Source organism: Oreochromis aureus, linkage group 12, assembly GCF_013358895.1.
Source record: "Oreochromis aureus strain Israel breed Guangdong linkage group 12, ZZ_aureus, whole genome shotgun sequence".
Lineage (NCBI taxonomy): Eukaryota > Metazoa > Chordata > Actinopteri > Cichliformes > Cichlidae > Oreochromis > Oreochromis aureus.
The window spans coordinates 24340683-24359945 of NC_052953.1; the positions used below are offsets into that span (position 1 = coordinate 24340683).

The window sequence follows — 19263 nt, forward strand, 5'->3', positions numbered from 1 at the left end:
GTGTTTGCGCTAATTGATGATTTTACAGGTGTTATTTTTATCTCAGGTTTTTAATTAGCATACAAAATGAGAAAGCTGAGCTCACTGTAAGCCTGCCTGTAATGGCTTTAATACTGTAGCTGTTGGGAAACTAGAGCTGCAACCCCCTTATGTTTAAGTAATTACTTAAACAATTAGACACCTAAATATACACTCACCACTCACTTTGTTAGTTACACCTTGATAGCATTAGATTGGACCACCTTTTGCTTTCAGGACTGACTTAATTCATTGTTTCATATATTCAACAAGGTGCTGGAAATACTCCTCAGAGATTTTGGTCCATATTGACACGATAGCATAGTTGCTGGAGATTTGCTGGCTGCACATCCATGATGTCAATCTTCCGTTTCACCAGATCCCAAAGATGCTCTATTGGATTTAGATCTGGTTACTGTGGAGGCCATTTGGATACAGTGAACTCAAAACAAGTTTGAGGCGATTTGGGTTTTTTGACGTGGCATCGTGCTGAAAACAGCCATCAGAAGATGCTTTATACTGTATGTGGTCATAAAGGGATGGGCATTTTCGGCAACAATACTTAGGTAGCTTGTGCCATTTAAACAATGCTCAGCTGGTACTAAGGGGCACTAAGCAAGCCAAGAAAATACCCCCACACTATTATGCCTGCACAAGCAGAGTGATCCACTGATAAAAGGCAGGAAGGCTCAATGCTTTCATGCTGTTTACGTCAAATTCTGACCCTACCATCAGAATCTTTTGGCAGAAATCTAGACTCAACATAACAGGCAAAGTTTGTCATATCTATAGTCAAATTTTGGGATAACTGTTGATGTTCTCAGCTGACAGGAGTGGCACCTGGTCTTCTGCTCCTGGAAAACCATCTGCTTCCAGATTTGATGTGTCTTACATTTTAAAGTGTTCTTCTGTATTCGTTGGGTCTATAATCATTATGTGATTTATTGTTGGCTTCCGATCAGCTTGAAGCAGTCTGTCCATTCTGCTCTGATCTCTGGGATCAACAGGGAATTTTCACCCAGAGAAATGCAGCTCACCAGATATTTTCGCACAATTCTCTGAAAACTCTAGAGATGGTTTTACGGGAAAATCGCAGTAGATCCCAGTTTCTGAAATACTCAGTCCAGCCCGTCTCTTTCTGACAACCATGACACAAAGTCACTTAAATGTTAAACCTTTGTTTCCTATTATGATGCTCAGGCTGAACTTCAGCAGGTCGTTTGGACTATATCTACACACCTAAAAGCATTGCGTTGCTGCCATGTGACTGGCTGATGAGACATTTATGTTAACGAGCAGCTGAACAGGATCACCTAACAATAATATTTCATCATCTCTGTATAACAAATGTGTAGCTCGAACCATCATTCAGTGCAATTACCACAAAAACTAACACAGAAAAAAAATTAGCAAGGTGAAAAGTCGGTCATCTATAACTGCTGGATGCAAACTAGACAATAAGTGAACACAAAATGTCTACCCATTGCTCACTTCTATACTGGATCGAAAGCAACTGATAAAATAATATAAAATTTGCTTTTATCAGAAAATACTAAATGGAAGAATACGCACAGATTTCTCTGTGTTTTATTCCAGAGCTACGAGGTGTAACCCCAGAAACCTGTGTGATTTGAGCAACTAACTGGAACAGTGTATGAGGAAGGAACGCTTTCTGAAACAATCATCTTCCTTTCATGTAAAGAAACTGCCAAATAACAACATTTGAGGAGTGAAATTGAAGTCACTCACTGTGGACTCATGCTTCAACAAACACCAAACACACACACGTACCAACATACTCACCTTTGAGTAACGCCGTGAGAATGGCAAGGTCAATGTCTTGATGACCCTCCGATCCCATCCGGAAAACTGTTATCTGTGAGACAATGACCAGACAATGACACACACACACACAGAAAGAAAGTCAAGGAGACAGAAAAGTGAGAGCGTCTGGAAGAGAGGTGAGGTTTTTCCTGTGAAAGCAAAGTGACTTTAGTTTTGAGTCATTCGATTCTTGTTGGAGCAAATGTCTTAATGTATGCTCATAGCATATAAAGAAAGTAATATAGCTACACCGTGTGTGCTCTTATTTGCTGGATTAAACGGCTTCACTAAAAACACTTCTGCTGAGGTGCTCGGTGGAGGAAAGGGGGAGAGCTGATGAAATCCTCTCATGTACTGTACGGTAGTCCCCCTCTCTCTTGGCTCTTATAGAGAGAACTCCACAAGCAGCCTGTTCAATGGAAAGAGGGAATGAAGGGATTTGCTGAGGAGGCAACTGAGGAGAACGAGTAAAAACACGAAAGGGAGGAGGTTCAAATGAATAAGAACTGCGGGTTTTCTCCCCTAACACAGTTCATTCTGGTCTTTTTTTCCGCTGTGTCGTACACTTTTCGGATTAGGCTTAAAGGGAATATTTTACTCACTGCCCAGTTTAGATCTTTATTTGCTGCATATTTTACATCATGTGTGAGAATGAGCAAATGGTGCGACGGATGCAAGCTAAAGTCAGCTGAGAGGGTAATTTGAGAAATGCTGTGGGTTTTCTTGATTTTTTTTTAAGTCATAAATAGCAACAGCGCACACGTAATGGTGTTAACGTGTGGGCACACGTGCTCATATGTGTGCATGTGTGAAAGGCACCTTGTGGGAGCATGAGAGAATCCGTGTTCTGAATGCTTGATGAGCTATTCCTCTAATCCCTTACAACCAGCCATCCATCTCCTCCCACCTCCCTCCCCGCAGCACATCTTCTTTCCCATCTACACCCCCTCCCCCACCCCCACCCCAAATGCCTTCATTTCGTGGGGCTCCAGGAATCCGCAGTCTTTGCTGCTGCTGTTGCTGCTGCATCCCTTGGGCAATGCTGCAATGTTGTAGGCTAACGCTCCCCTTTATCCCGCTATATCTCGTTCCCGCTTTCACGCTAAGTGAACACAAGTAATTCAAGTCCACATTGATATTTTACATGATCTGTTTTTATTGGCTCTTTGCTAATTTGAACAAAAACTAATTGCTAATAAGGGTAGCTTTTAGGTGCGTGCATGCTCATGTGCATGTGGTGGTCATGTGCCCATCTAATCATGGGGTCTTTCCGGAGGTGAAATAGAAGTGTAATGAGATGTGAAGGTATCGATTGAGATCTTCTTGATACCAGTGAGTCGCTGGTGCAGAGCGTAATTTCATTCGCTTCCTGGAGTTACAGTGCACCTGTGTGCATTTTCATAGTGTGGCCAGTGGCTTGAGCATCATTTGCCACAATGCCAGACTCATTGCCTGCACTCTAATAGACACTGACAACACATTTAGGGAGCCATCTGTAGATCACATGTTAAAGTCTTTCCAAGTGTTTGTGCATGACTTTGTGTTTAAGAGACTGATTAGTCTCATCTGTGCTCCTGTGTAGAGGCTTGAAAAAGTCAAACGGCGTATGTGAAATGTGTGACCTTCTGACAACATGATTTACAGAAATAACTGCTCATACTGACAAAAGGGAAAGAATATCTGAAGACAGAGAGGGCAGCTAGAGCTACAGCTGTTAAGGGCGTGTTTGTGTGCGCGCCTAATTTCAACCAATCTGGCTTTTTGGCCATTATACCCTGTAGTTATCATTAGTGGGTTGAAGAATTCCCCTACAATCACTCCCTGACATGCACATACACACACACGACTCTTGGTCAAATTCCTTCAGGACTACAATGAAAGATAGTGTGGTAGATGAACGATGATTATAGACAACGTTCACCATAGCTTCTGCTCTCTCCTCTTCCACCCAGCATCTTTTTGTCAATCACTAATCTTACAGCAGCCTCTCACTGGCATGCTGCCCCTTCATCCTTTGCCCACTGCCTCATCCCTCGTCACTCCCTCCAATTACATCCCCAAGGTGACCCTGCGCGTATGAGCTACCTGCTATGGCTGGGAAACTGCTGCTCAGAAGCTGAGCTACATATCCTCTGAGACAATGCAAGGCTGCTTTAATCTCAGCAATCCCACAGAGAGTCATCAATAAATGTGAGTGAAAGTAAACAGACGGCTTTTCCTTTTTCTCACCTCATACACTCAAAGACGCTTTTGAGTACTTACTGGGAGCAAACAACTTTAGCACAGTGGTAGACACAGTTTCAATATTTTTGCTCTTCCACTCAAGGCATAAATTCACCCATCTGTTGTGGATTCCAGCTGTCTTTTGACAGGAATAGAGGAACTAAGAAAAGACGCATTAATGACAAGAAGAGGGAGACAAGTGGAGGCAGGGATTGAGAGAAAAGGCGGCAGGAAAGAAGAAGCATGCATGAAGCAAATGGAAGACAGAAGGAGCGAGATGTTGTGTTGGCAAATTGAAGATTGATATGTGAAATTAAAGAGGAACAGGCAGGATTCTTGCATCTTCAGAGGTGCTATGCTGCATACCCTGAGGATCAGAAAACAGCTCTTCATACTCCAGCGAGCCGAGCTGATTGCAAAACATTCATCTTCATTTAACAGGCAAAGACCCTGCTGACACTGGCCAAACACACAATCACGGGTTTCCGAATCGTCTTCTGCAGCTCACGCAATAACAATGGTAAAAGTTCAAGTCTGACAACACTCTGCTAATGGTTTCATCTGGATGAATTTTAAGCATAAATTATTTACATGTATATTTCTTTCTTTCTGGGAGAAACCATAAACCAATAGCTTTCAGTACAGCGAGAAACAGAGGAACGAGGGAAATAAGTTTCTCTACTCATGAAATTTTAAACTGATAAACTGCCCTGCTGATAATGAACCAAGGAATTGTCTCCCTCTGTTTGTGCCTCAAACTCTCTGCGTACCTCATTTCCCATTTGCTATATACCCAAACCATTTTTCCCCCTGTCTCATCCCCCCTACATCCCCTCCTCTTTCTCTCCATCTGTCCCCACCATGTTCCCTCCCACTTGCTCTATCCCTCTCTCTCATGGTCCATTTAAGTTGCTCGTTTGCTCTCATTTTCCTCTTACTCTTTCTTAGTAGCTCTTGTCAGGACTGTGGAGGAACATTGTGGGCTGGTGGTTCCTCCTCAATATTTAATCCGAATTAAAGAAACAGAGATGGTTTTACTTTTATTTATACAAAGCTTGGACATACTCTGACAGCCAACCCCCACTGGGGGGGTGCAGTAATCACACCAATCACACAACATTAACCCAACTGACACACAAAGTCTAGACGTATCATCCCGCTACAATGCAATGATCTGCTGGGAATCCCAGGGTCCTGTCATTAATGTGGATGTTACTGTGGGATGTGCTGTCCAAAGCACTGTTGCAGCACTATTTCCTGCCATGTGTTCATGTCACTAAAGTCACAAGTGTGAGATATTTGTCAGAAAACAAATGCATAATTAAAAAATCAAAGCATCTTATATATTTCCCTCATTTAAGTGCCCTTGTTTTATCCCAGCACAGAATGAGAGCCATTTTGCAGTTATTTATGGTTATGCTACAGTTTCTCTCAGACTTTACCAGCTCTACTATTACTGCAGAGTGCTACATGCAGTAGGACAGGGAGGAAGAGAAAACAGGTGATAGCGGTTATAACTGATGAGCATTTGTTAGCTTAATATAAATGCCTGAAAGGCTTCCTAATTCATCTGAAATGCTGGACAGATGTTGACCAAACCCAAATGTCTCTAAGTCTTATAGAAAATAAGTCCCCCAGAAAACCACCCAGCAGACAGGCCTGACCCTCATTTTATTTCAAAGGCAGAGATTAATTCTGTCCAGTTATTCTGTACAGAATCATAACATTTTAAAAAGCCTTTTGTGGGTTGGAAAGCACTAACAGCAGTGTGAGTAAAGATAAATTTGGGAAGTCTTTCACGCCACTACGCTGCAGTGATAAATATTAAGGATCCCCCGCCTACCTAACTCTTGTTCTTCACCAAGACACGTTAAAAAGTGAGATATGGCTGGACGTCTGTCAATGCACTTATTATGCACTCACCAGCAAACTTCATTAGCTACACCTGTTCATCTGCTTCTTAATGCTAATATCTAATCAGCCAATCACATGCCAGCAGTTTAATGCATGTAGACATATAGATATGGTCAAAATAACCTGCTGAAGTTCAAACTCAGGTTTGGAATGGGAAGAATGATGATTTAAGTCACTTTGAACATGGTATGGTTTTTAGTGCAATTTAGGCCTGAGTGTTCCAGAAACTGCTCATCTACTGGGATTTTCCCACACACCCAGCCTTAGGGTTTACAGACAAGGGTGTGAGAAAAAGAAAATATCCAGTGAGCAGATGTTCTCTGAGCAAAACTACTATGTTGACCAGAGTTCAGAGATAATGGCCAGACTGCTTTGACCTGATAGGAAGTCAAGGATCACTCAAAGATCACTTGCAACAACCAAGGTATGCAAAATCTGAATGTGAAGTGTGAAGTGAAGAAGGGGCCACAGTAGCAGAAGACCACACGGGTGCCACTCCTGTCAGTTAAGAACAGGAAATGGAAACAGGAAACATGAAACCAGGGATCCATCCTGCCTTGTATAGATCAGGCAGATGCTGGTGGTCTGAGGGTATGGGGGATATTTTCTCAGCATACTTTTGGCTTCTTAGTAACTGAGCTTTGTTCAAACACCACAGTCAACCTGAATGTTGTTGCTGACCCTTTAGGGCCAAACTGTACCTTTCCTCTGATGGCTACTTCCAGCATGATGAGGTGCCATGTTACAAGGCCCAAATAACTTTAAACTGATCTCTTGAACGTGATAATGAGTTCACTGTATTCAAACGGCTTCTACATATCCCACATCTGCAGCAACAGTGAGATACCATCATCAGTTGGACTTTCGAGTTGAGTGCACGCTAAGGAGTCCTCCCAGCAGATTGTTGAATCTATGTCATGAAGATTTAAAACAGGTCTGAAAGTAAAAGGGTATCCAACCCAGTACAAACAAGCGGTTGGTGAGTGTATGCAAAAATTACACGTGAGAGCAATTTACATCTAACTCAAAAGGTGCATATTAGTCACCGATTAACTTTACTCTTAAACTACCTTTTCTTCATTCCCGCATGGCAAAAATGGCTTGAAAAAGTGTGTACTTTAGGTCCTCTTCATACAGTATAAAAAACATTAAGTGCAATAAACAAAGGAGAGCCAACAAGAAAATGACTGAAGCACAAACTGTCCACATAAATAAACCAACATGCTGAAAATAAGGTAAAACAAAATAAGACACAGCCTTTCTTTGGTCTTCCTGTTTCTCTTCACTAGCCCTCTTCTCTCTCACACACACACACAGCCAGTCACCTGCAGTCTAGATCTTTTCTACTTGGGTGTTTCTGCCACAGAGTCAAAAATCAAAGCAAAGGCCTTCTGGCAGAGAGCCATATAGACTCACAATTTTTCTCTGTCTTTCTCTTCCACACTTGCCCCTTTTAGACCAGTGCAAAGACTCAGGATTAACCCGCTACTGCTTCGGATATGATGACAAGCTAGTTGTGTGATCTGACTACTCCCGTGGGTGTTGGATACTGCTAATTCTATGGGTGCTGAATAATCACCGTAATACCACATTATATCCTTAGTGCACTGGGTAAATAGTAATTGTAACAGTTTGTGGTTCTGCAGAGCTGACATGCAGACAGATGTTTAAGGAGAGATGTACCACAGCTTTCTATCTTTCTGTCTTTATCAAATGAGTGGCTTTTGTGCAGTTTGCATGTGGCTAGAAAAGAAAATTTGAGTTTCGAATATTTCCTTAGAAAAGTGAACGGTTTCTATCACATTTCAGGCGTGCTTACAAAACAAATACCTGGGTGTGCATCATCAGAAGTTAGTGAGGGTGGTTTCTTCTTATGTAGCTACTCTTGGAAAAACCTGGACCCTTCTAATGGTTGTCAAAACACCTTTTTATTGATATATACTGAGGTGTCAAAACTCATCATTAAGAATACAGTAAAGTTAAGAGTTTTCATTCTATACACAAAGCATCACATAAGCAGCAGCTTAGTGGAAAAGCTGGATGTATAGCTGGAGGCATATTACTGAGCTGCAGATCGGTTGTGTTTGGCAGAGCTCAAAACACACAACACAATAATTGTACTGTATTTGTAAAACACATGGTGAAGAAAAGCCTGGAGAGCTAAAAATACACTTTAGGTTAGTGTTTACAGCAAGTAAAACGTGAGCTATTATGATGTCTTTATAGGCAGCTGAGCAGAAATAGGGAAGCATCTGTTCTGTCATATACTCGTGAAGAAAGCAGCTAAAAAACGCAGCCTGAAATGCATTCTGCAGAGACATGCTGTGAGCGCGAGTGGAGGGGAAGCTCATGTGATGCCTATTAGTTTGGCAAGTTAGGAGGGTGGTAAAATCATCTCAGTAAGAGAAACAGAAAGGTAACAGACAGCAGAGAGATAACCATATCCATTTCTCTCCTTTCCAAAAAACACATTTGATACACTCTGTATGGCAGATGGGCTACAAAGACTACACTTTTATGAGAGATGCACAAATTGCTGGGGAATACAAAAGTCAACTTTTTTTAATCAAACTTTTATGTGCTTAATAAATGTTTAATTGCACTGTTAAGATTACAAGCCAAAGATGATTAAGTCTTTCTGTTTAGTTTTTTCTTCCATTAAGCCATCAGTTACACACACAGGTTTACACAGAAGCTTCATTCCCCCTGCATCTGATGACGACCAATTGGTTGCATTTCATATTGTGTTTTATATATTTTTGTCCAGATATCACCAAACTTATTAAAGCTCAAGTTGGATAAAAGTGAACCAAAATAAACTTTATTTATAGGTTCTTAAGTTCAGAGAGTGAAACAAGTCAAAAAAATTGAATTCTCTTGGACTTGCCCCAAGCCAACAAGCAGGAAACAAAAATCTATAACTTAGAGCTTGTTTAGGGTCTCTTTCCTAATCTTCTTTTTATTAGCTCATAAATATGACACAGAGAAACTTATGGATGTGTGTATATCAAACAGGACTGGAATGTTCTGCTAAACCTGCTGTTATAACTTGACTGCAGGTGATTCAGAAACTCTGCAGTCAAGTGTTTAAAGACAGAACACTTTAAGACCTTACTTTGGTTGCCGTCAGTTTCTGTATTATTTTTAAATTCTTTAACTTGGTTTAAAGAAATTCGTGGAATTGCTTCAGTATTTATGGCTCGTATACTTAGTCTGAAGCAGTATGACTCTTAATGTCCTCTGGCACAAGTCCTTCAGTTGTTCCAAAGTGCAGAAGAAAAACCTTCAGCGAGACAGCTTTTAGCCTTTTTTTTGCCCCAAGCCAGTGTGCCAGAGGACCTGAGAGCAGCTGGAAGTCTTTAAAAAACAAAAAGTACCTCTTTATGCTGGCTTTTTAGCGTGGTTTATAGAAATTACTTACCTCATTCGATTCACTTATTTTATTTTATTTATATTTTTTTTAATGCAATTATTTCTGGTTATATATTTTTTATTTTTACCTTAAGATCCTTGAATTCACATTTTCTGTTATTTTTATATTCACTTTATGATTTTTTTTTTATTGAGGGATTGTTTTATTGTGTGTGGGAGCAGCTGAGCATGAATTTCCTTCAGGATTAATAAAGTTCTGTGAAATTAAATGAAAATAAAATGAATTATTCTTGCGCTCTTATTTTCTTTCTTTCTTTTATTAGATTGGTTTTGAGCTTTAATTACTGGCTTGTCAATAACCTGTGAAGTGCTTTGATCTGGACTAACCTGAGCATCTGGTGAAATGACAGCTGCTATGTAAATAATGTTTAACTCATCCAGTAGTGTGGAGATCACAATGACTGTCCTTAAACCTTAAACATGCTTGTGGACTGACAACACTGCAAAGAAGCACTTTTTATAACAGTTTTGTGAGTTCAGAGAGAGGCTGCGTTGGATTATCTGGGCCTTACAGTTGCTCCTGCTGAATGATTCACATGTCATTGTTCTGCTTTTGTATACTATGTTCAGAGGATCTATTAATTTGAGCATCAGTCAGCCACTGGAACCCCATTGAGGGTGTAATCAATCCACTTACACGCTGCACAGCCATGACCAAAGCTGAGCTGCCTGCAAAAATGCTACATGTATACTATGTGTGTGCATGTACTATATCTATAGATTTTGACTTAATGTAATTATTACACTGACTGAATCACAAAATATAGGTTGGATTCAAGCTCAAGCATTTAACTAAAGTAAAGAAAAGTGTGTATGTGCATGATACTGATTACAAATTTAAAGGCAAAATGGCACTATCAGCCAGCAGTCCCAAAAATCACTGATCTGGCAAACACTCCCTTCCTTACAAAACATCTAGTGAACTATGTTTAAAGCTAAGTGGGGCAAAAGCAACCAAGTAGCAAATGACTGCTGCTGGGTGTTTTTGTATCAGAGTGAATATATTGCAGTGTTATGCTGTAAAGTGAATGTAAGGTTGTGCAGGAGTGCATGTAGATTGGGTGTAACATTGTGGAACGCTTTTACTCGCAGCATGTCTTATCAAACCTGCAAAACTGCAAGCCTTGCCACAATTGCATATATGTGAATGGGTAGAGGGTTAGCTTAAAATGATTCACCATAAAATTACTGTTAATAGGGATATTTATGTTTGCCTTGTCATGTGTCACCAAGTGCTTATTTACAGGAAATTGATGGGTTTCTCTCTATAACATACAATTTTATAATATTATACACTGTGTTAAAGAATAAAGGTGTTCATACCAAATATTGATTTTCCATCTCATTAGAATTTTATATTGTATACCATACAATTTGCACATATTTCAATAAATCATTGCACCGTTTTCCCATTGTCCTAGAAAAGTAAAAAGACATAAGCAGTGGCTCAAGCCTTTTGCCCCATACTGTATAATATTTGATTTCAATATAAAACTGAAATGAAATTACTTAATCTGAACAATACCTCTCACCTGTCCATCTTCTGTAACATTTAAATAGCTTTAGAAATAAATGTTGAGGAATGAAATGTCAGATTTTTTAAAAATGTTTTTACTGGACATAACTAAAAAAAGAAAACAGAAAACATTAGACAGAGCATAAACATAAAACTAGAACTAACACAACACTACACTATACTAGCTGCCTTGCTTTAGTGACCTCAGCTCCTCTTACTAACCTCCTCATTTATGATCCAGCCATTTCAAAAGTGCAATTTATTAACAAAACATTCTGCCTTATTTGTACGTTTCAGCTTAACATGACTTTTTAAAGTTAAGATGAAGTTCTCAGGAACAGGATGCACAGTTGAGTTAGACCACTCCAGAGTCCTTGGGTATAGCAGTGTATGTAATAAGCTGCCCAGTAGTGTCATTTCTTTTCATTAGGAACATTTAGATTGGGTTTTTCAGGAACATTCAATAATGTTCACTGTTAACACATTTCAGAAAGTTATGCTAATTTTCTCTGTTTTTGCTAAAGAAGTGAGGAGTGCAAATGACTTTTCATTAGTAGATATGTAGACATAATTATATACAGCTACACACAGATAGACATTCCCACTCCACAGACAGTATTTAACAGCATTAATAAGACCTTTGCGTCATGTGACTGCTCTCAAAGGGACTGGGACTGGATGTGTGTGACTGCATTCCTTAACAAGACATTTGTTCTCATGGAGTGCATTAAAAAGGGGCACAGATTCTCAAGGTGAAGGCCATTTGGTCCCGAACGTCATCTGAATACATTTACATCTACTTGACATTACATGTTTTACATACATAAAAGATGGAGAAATAAGTGCTTCAGTTTCATGATGTAAACATTTCATTAGACAAATCCATATTTGTTCATTTTAGGGCATCTTCATAGAGGTGAATAGTGATAACCATGTTATAAGTTGTTTAATAGTGTGTCTGAATGTTGTGTGTTTCTGTGTGAGGTTGCCTGTGCTTTAATGTATCATGTATATTTTGCTCATCAGCTTGCATTTCCTCCATCTGCACATATGCATTTGCAGCTCTGCATCAATGTGTTTACCACAATGCATAAGGAGTGTTTGAGAAGGAGTGACTCACCAGTTCCTTCTTCTTCATGCACTCCATGAGAATGATGAACAGATGTTGAGCCTGTGAGCGGCTGTAGGTGAAAGTCTTCTGAATGGTCACCAGCAACTGGTCTCTTAGAGACTCATTAATTATGCTGCAGAGGCAGAAAGGTGTGGAAAAAGAAAAGAGAGTATCAAGAACAGGGCCAGAGTGACAGGAAAACAGGCAAATTATATCAGAAGGTTAAACCAAGGCTGACTGGAACTCTTAGCTACCAAATCTCTTGAGTCCTTGTTGAAATGTGAATTCTCACATTTGTGTTTTATTAAAGTAATGCATCAGCAAGTTTCATTTTTCCCCCAAGTTTCTGCATACAAACTCACATAAATATTGAAAGATATTTTGATCTAAAACAATCCCTGGACATCTAAAGTGCATCCAATTTTTTCATACGCTATTCATGCTTGCCGTTCCACTCCTGTAAAATGTCTACATGTGAGTGCATACCCTCCCTCCTCTGAGTATTTATGTCCGAAGGCCAAGATGTCAGAAGCTCTGCCGCTGCCGTCGCACACCACCACAGGAACTGGAGGAGTGTCCCTGAGGTACTCCAGCACTATAGAGATCACATTAGGGCCCCCTTCTACGATCAGTGCCACCACTGGCACACCCTGACCGATACCTACACGTGAGAAACAGGAGCGCAAAGAGTGAAAGCATAGAAGAACAAAACAGAAATATAGCTACAAGCAGCCATAGGCAGCCAAGCAGTTCAGCTTAGCTATAAACTCCATCTAAATATGTACAGTATAATTATAGTTAAAGCACTGATTTGGTAGTCAAATGAGTCGTTAAAGAAAAAAAAAAACTTCGGGCAACAGTATAAATATTCAGTTTTGTGTCCGCACATGAAAACAATGTTTGATATCTGATCACACTTCCTGTTTGGTTTCCTTCTTCAACAGTTTCAAAATCTAATAACCATGTGATATGCTTTCTGACGATAATCTCTACGATGACCCTGAGAGGTCAAAAGCGCTGCAACTTCAGAAAACATCCAGAAATAGAAAAAAAGCTGCAAAAGCACATAAAACACAATGGAAGTTGAATAAAACAAAATCTCACAAAATACAAAGGAAAAAATAATTTTTAGGGTGATGTTAATGTGACTGTGGAAGAAACAGAAACCAAAGCGTGTGAAGGACTGCACTGAGTCTAGCTTAAAGGAAAACAAGACTCATATATCAATGAAAACTCAGCCCTGGAACCTCTGGTAGTATTGCCAGGTACCAGAACTATTTTTAAGGCTAATACCAACACATGCTCCAATTTCTTTGTGCTTCCTCAAATAGGGTCTTTATGTCTTTAAACCATTCCTGTAGTTTAACTAATCGGTGTGTATTATCTGGCTTCATGGATAGATAAAGCTGGGTATCATCTGAATACCAGTGTAGATGTATGCTATGCCTTCTAATGATAATACCTAGAGGAAAGAGAAAACATGTATAATGTAATCAGAACTGGTCCCAGCACGGAACCCTGTGGAACTCCATAATTAACCTTAGTGTGTGAAGAGGACTCTCTATTTAAAAGAACCACTTGGAGTCTATTAGCTTAGATCTACCAAGTTTGGCACTGGCAGAAGACAAAAGTCTTTTTGGGATATAACCTTGCTTCTTAGTAAGCTTGGCTGTGAAGCTTTTAAAAAACAAAAATTCATATTATAGCTTTTATGTGATTTGGTGTGAAGATCACGTGTTTAGCTAGATGAAAAGCACCCGACAATTCCTCTTTTTCACAGTCTCAGCTCTGCGCAGTAACACACCTCCATGTTTGACCTGATACTCGAGCACTCGCGGTGCAGGATTGAAACTTATTGAAAGGAGTCAGGGAACTATCTAAAAATCAATTTTCTAAACTTCTCTACAATACAGATACTCTGGCAGAAGAACACAAAAGAGGAAGAAGAAGATGAGAAAAGGTAGAAATGGTTGCCTCTGATGCCCTGCCTGGCCCTCAAAAAGGACAAAAAAGTAAAGAGGGAAAGAAGATGGGTGTTGAACAGAGGAAAAATAAAAATAAATAGGCTTCACTACTTGTGCAAACCTGGATCTATAATTGGAAAAACTGTTCTAAATTTAATACTTGTGATGCCACATGACTGTTTTCATGTCACTTTCTAATCATGGGAGAGAAGTTGTCAAAAAAGCAGCAGAACCAAAAATATCCATCCCACTTAGTGCTTTGTGTTCCTTGCCACACAGAGAGAGAGAGAGAGACAGGCAAAGTGTGTGTGTGTGTGTGTGTGTGTGTGTGTGTGTGTGTGTGTGTGTGTGTGTGTGTGTGTGTGTGTGTGAGAGAGAGAGAGAGAGAGAGAGAGAGAAAGAAACAGAGGAAGTGTTTCAGTGATCCCTGTTCTCACAACAGAGATCTTTGTCTCTTAATCGTGGCTTTTCAGGGTAATATTTCATAATTTGTAGGTGTGTTTTCTATATAACTGCAGTTACATTTGTAAATTTCAAAGTTATTGCAAAAGTTTCAGAAGAATTTACTACTTTTGTCTGTTCCTCTGCTTATGGTTTCCTCCCCATTTCATAGTCGACCACAGAACACCCCCCCTTAAACCACTATAAAACCCTATGAACCCCAGAGTCTCATTCTCTCTTACTCCCTTATATTCTTTCCCCTTGTAGTGGTCTAAGTCCAATCCACATTCCAAGCCCCCTTCCTCTCCTCTGTGTCTCACATCCTCTCTTCCTTAAGTTCTTTCAGTTGCCACTCCGGTCTCATCCTTTCCCTCCCGTTCAGCTCCATGCGGTTGTGTTTTATGCCGGCTGTTTAGACTCTTCTAATTCAAAAGCTGTGTAACTGCCTGATCCTGCCCGCCCAGCATCCTCACCCTGCTCTACATAATTCACGGAGGAGAGAGCATGGTCTGTCTCTCAAACAAGCAGGCAGACAGGCACATACAAATGCATGCGCACATGGGGCATGCACACACTCTCGCAAACACAAGAGCAAGCGCATAGTCGGAAGTCGACCCACCATCACGCTTTGCCTCACACAGCCTTGTGTGGCCTTACAACAGGGACAGTTACATAAAGAGAATATTTTCGGGTCCTTGCCTACTTCAAAGAGGTACAACGTCACTGTGCCACAACACATCTCATGACCATACATCAATAGAGCAGAGAGAGGAGCAGACTAATGACTTCCTTGTTGCATTTGATTCTTCCATTTTTTTTATGCCAATTTCTGTTGTTATCTGTGTGTGCGTGTGTGTGTGTGTGTGTGTGTGTGTGTGTGTGTGTGTGTGTGTGTGTGTGTGCACACAAGTGTCAGATCTTGCATTGATATTGATGACTGCTGAGCTTTGGAGGCAACGCTGCACCATCTAAAGTACATTATTGTTCAACTGAAACCCACCAAGGAGCAGATGAGGAGGGAAAAGCACAGCTGTGTCATGGCTAATTGGTAGGAGGAAATTCTGCCTGTGTGCACACAACCACACACATACACTCACACAAATAGAGTCACAAAGACAGACAAACCACAAATTCTCTTTTGGCTAACTAGCCTAAAGTCGATGGAACATTTTAGGATGACTTTTGGCCTCTGATTTACAGTATTTCTTTCTTTCTTTCTTTCTTTCTTTCTTTCTTTCTTTCTTTCTTTCTTTCTTTCTTTTAAAATGGGATCAAACTTTAGAGTATTTATTGCTGTGGGAATGTTTTTTTTTTTAATTAACAGTCTTTTAATCACAGGGTTTGTCCTCTCAAAACAAATTGTTGTGGAAAACTGGATTTTTCACATATTGTTAAAATGAAGAGGGTAAATTGTGATGTGCTTGATGATGCATGATGTGCTTTATGTAAATTGTGGTCCTGGTTAAAGTAAAAAAGAATGATAAAGCAGGACACGTTCTGGAGTGACCCTACCTTATGATTGACAACCATATGAGCATGTGTCTCTCATTTTCTCAGTGACATCAATCCTGTGCTTGTCAGTAACCCATGACTGATATCATAGCAGCACATTTCAAATAGAGTCAGTAGGAAGGAAATCTCGTTTAAGTACCTGGAACAGTTGCTGAGATTTAATCCCATTTTCTGTTCAGCGGCTTGGTTTTGATTGGCTCTGATGGCCAAATCCATCTTCCTCTTAAGCTCATCTTTGTCAGTTCTGGGTGGGACCTTCCATGATATTTCCAGAATCACACAGATATTGTTTAATTAAAAACAATTTTGCTTACTACACAGTCTCCAGGTTATCAAATGGAACAAAACACCACGTGTTTCCTCTAAGACTACACTCTTAGAAAGGATGTGTTAAAAAATGTGTTGGTTCATGTGTCACACATTTTGTGTGAATTTGAACACAACTTGTGAAAAATAGAAAAAAAAGAAGTTAAAAATGTAATTTCAAATTTTCACGTATCCAGTCTTTTGTCCATGAGTTTATGCAGAAAATGCATTAAAATTGAACATATTATGCACACTATTTTTACATGTGTTCTAAGTGGTTTTTAAAACACAGATTTTTCCAAATTTATTTTGAAAAACATTTGCGCAAATGAAAACGCAAAGAATGAGCTCAAGCTCTGTCAAGAACATGTCAAAACAACAAGTGGTGATAAATATGGAAACGCAGATTTTTTGAAAATCTTTACCCTGGCAACAATTTTTCAAAACCTGTTCGCAGTGTTCCAAAACATTGTTTATGTGTGGACCAAAATCCAAAGCACGTAAAAAAAGCTACATTTACCAAAAATACCTGTGTACATGTGGATGCAGCCTAGATACAACGTTTGATTCTGCAAAACACTGTAGGTATGCAACCCCACTTAATGTTTGACATGGACTTTGAATAAATGCATAAAAAGTCAACAGTCTGACAACCATGTATTAGCTTGTGAAAAAAAACTTTGTTAGAAAAAAAACAAAATTGGTTTGTAAAACACATCTATTCAGAGTGTACCTTTTTCTTCCAGTCCTAGAGTAGCTTACAACCCATCCGGGCATGGTGCCACCATTCCTGTTATTATACCTCCCATTGCTACACCTTACAGAGTAATTTTGTTCCCTGCAAGATCTGTTACCTTACGTAGAAGAAATGGTTTTCGACACATTAATACACAGGATTGGGAGGTATGAATCAGGCATCTGAGAAGATTCTTTAAAGCTGGGGTGGGGGAACTCCAGGCCTCAAGAGCCAGTGTCCTGCAGGTTTTAGATGTGCCCATGAGCCAACACAGCTGATTTAAATGGCTAAATTACCTCCTCAACCTGTCATGAAGTTCTCCAGAGGCCGGGTAATGAACTAGTCATTTGAGTCAGATGTGTTGACCCGAAGTGATATCTAAAACCTGCAGGACGCCGGTCCTTGAGGCCTGGAGTTCCCCACCCCTGCTTTAAAGCATATTGTCAGAGAGGCTGTTCTGTAAGAGGTAATGTCAGTGAAACATTACCTTGTTGTTTTTCTATATCATTTCTCTGTCTGTGGATATCATCTATATTAATGTGATTGAAGTTGAATCCTTAAATTTAGAAATGCTAATGCTCTGCCGAGATACATTGTTTGTACTTTTTAAATGCAATCCTTTGATTGTTAAATACGGCTGTATAAATGCATCATGTGTGCTCTCTCACTCAGTTGATGATCATAAGAAGAGTCATGTGTGGACTTATTTCAGCTCCACAAAAAGACAAGACATGGCGTGTGACACATGTGACAAGGCCACAAACAGAATATGATGATGAGTTTATGATGAGGTGAATTGAAGGAGGAGGAGAAGGACAGGTGCTGCTAGGGTGAGACAAACGTAGACTGTGGAGTCCTTTTGTACTGCAGGTACGATCCAGGTACGGAGACAAATGTGGAGGTGTTGGCAACGTGTAGCACTGTTGCTGAATTCTAGAAAGTGACTTATGTCTAGGCTTAGGTTTTTGTGTCTATGTTTAAATGATGGGAATTCCCTGAATCCTTAAATGCAGTAAACTATCTTAAAGTTGAAGTGGGACTCTCCATTAAAAAGGAAAACCACCTACGTTCTTGGCAGAAACTACTGTTTGTTTCCTTCAGAACATAGATTTGACAAGGAGCAGGAGACACACATCTGACATTTTGGTCCATACTGACATGCTGCAGACTTGTCAGCTGCACATCCATGACGTGACCCGTTTCACCACATCCCAAAGGTTCTCTATCGGATTGAGATCTGGTGATTGTGGATGCCATCTGAGTAGAGTGAACTCGCTGTCATGTTCACGAAACCAGATCGACATGATTTGAGTTTTATGACATGCTGCATTATCCTGCTGGAAGCAGCTATCTGAAGATGGGTACACATAAAGCCTCATAAAGGAACGATATCCAGGTAAGATGTGGTGTTTAAATGATAAGGGTGAAGAAAGGGCCAAGAAAATATCCCCTACATCATTACACCACCACGAGTATGAACCACTAATCAAACAAAAGCAGGGTATATCCCTGTTTTTGTGTTGTTTATGGCAAATTCTGACCCTACCAATCAAATCTATTATCTATTCACACCAGGCAATGTTTTTATAATCTTCTATTCAGTTTTGGTAAGCCTGTATCAACTGTAACCTCAGTTTCCTGTTCTTAGCTGACTGTGTGGTCTTCTGCTACTGTATGCCAACTGCTTTAAGGTTCGACTTGTATGCATACCTTGATTGTAACAAATTGTTATCTGGGTTATTGTTGCTATATCCAGGGAGCTGGATATTTTAAACTCCAGGGATGGATGTGTGGGAAAATCCCAGTAGATCTGCAGTGTCTGAATACTCAGCCTGAACTGTTGATGGATCCCTGCCTTAACAATGCGTATGCCAAATTGTGACCCAGCCACCCAGATGTTGCAGCAGAAACTGAGGCTCATGTCTTTTCAGCCTTCTGTTGTTCAGTTCTGTAACTGTAGCATTGCTGTGTGTGTGTGTCTCTTCTAAAATATGTTGGTCCTTGTGCCTGACTTTTTAATAAAAAATAAATAAATAAAATGCAAGGGAGTGCCAAATAAAGCAAATTTTATATCAACAATATTACAAGCTTTTGTTTTTTTTAATTGGACTTTGATGTTGACGACAGTTAAACAGTGAAGTTATTAAATCTTATTTATATATATCATATAATATAGATATACATGTACATGTATTCCCCCTTTGTACTGTCTGTTTCAAAGTACTGACTGTATCCATGCACACTTCACACAGGCTAATATATCAGA

The 19263-nt window shown here is 39.8% G+C and overlaps 1 protein-coding gene across 1 annotated transcript in view; it reads right to left on the reverse strand.

The window, feature by feature from the left end:
• The window catches only part of trpm3 (transient receptor potential cation channel, subfamily M, member 3), a 65658-nt gene that overhangs the window by 32027 nt on the left and 14368 nt on the right, over positions 1-19263 (reverse strand). The window contains exons 6-8 of the mRNA XM_039621152.1: positions 12525-12699; positions 12048-12171; positions 1822-1894 (exon numbers count right to left, since the gene is read on the reverse strand). Coding sequence (XP_039477086.1) covers positions 1822-1894; positions 12048-12171; positions 12525-12699 — 372 coding nt within the window. The remainder of the gene's footprint in view (positions 1-1821; positions 1895-12047; positions 12172-12524; positions 12700-19263) is intronic.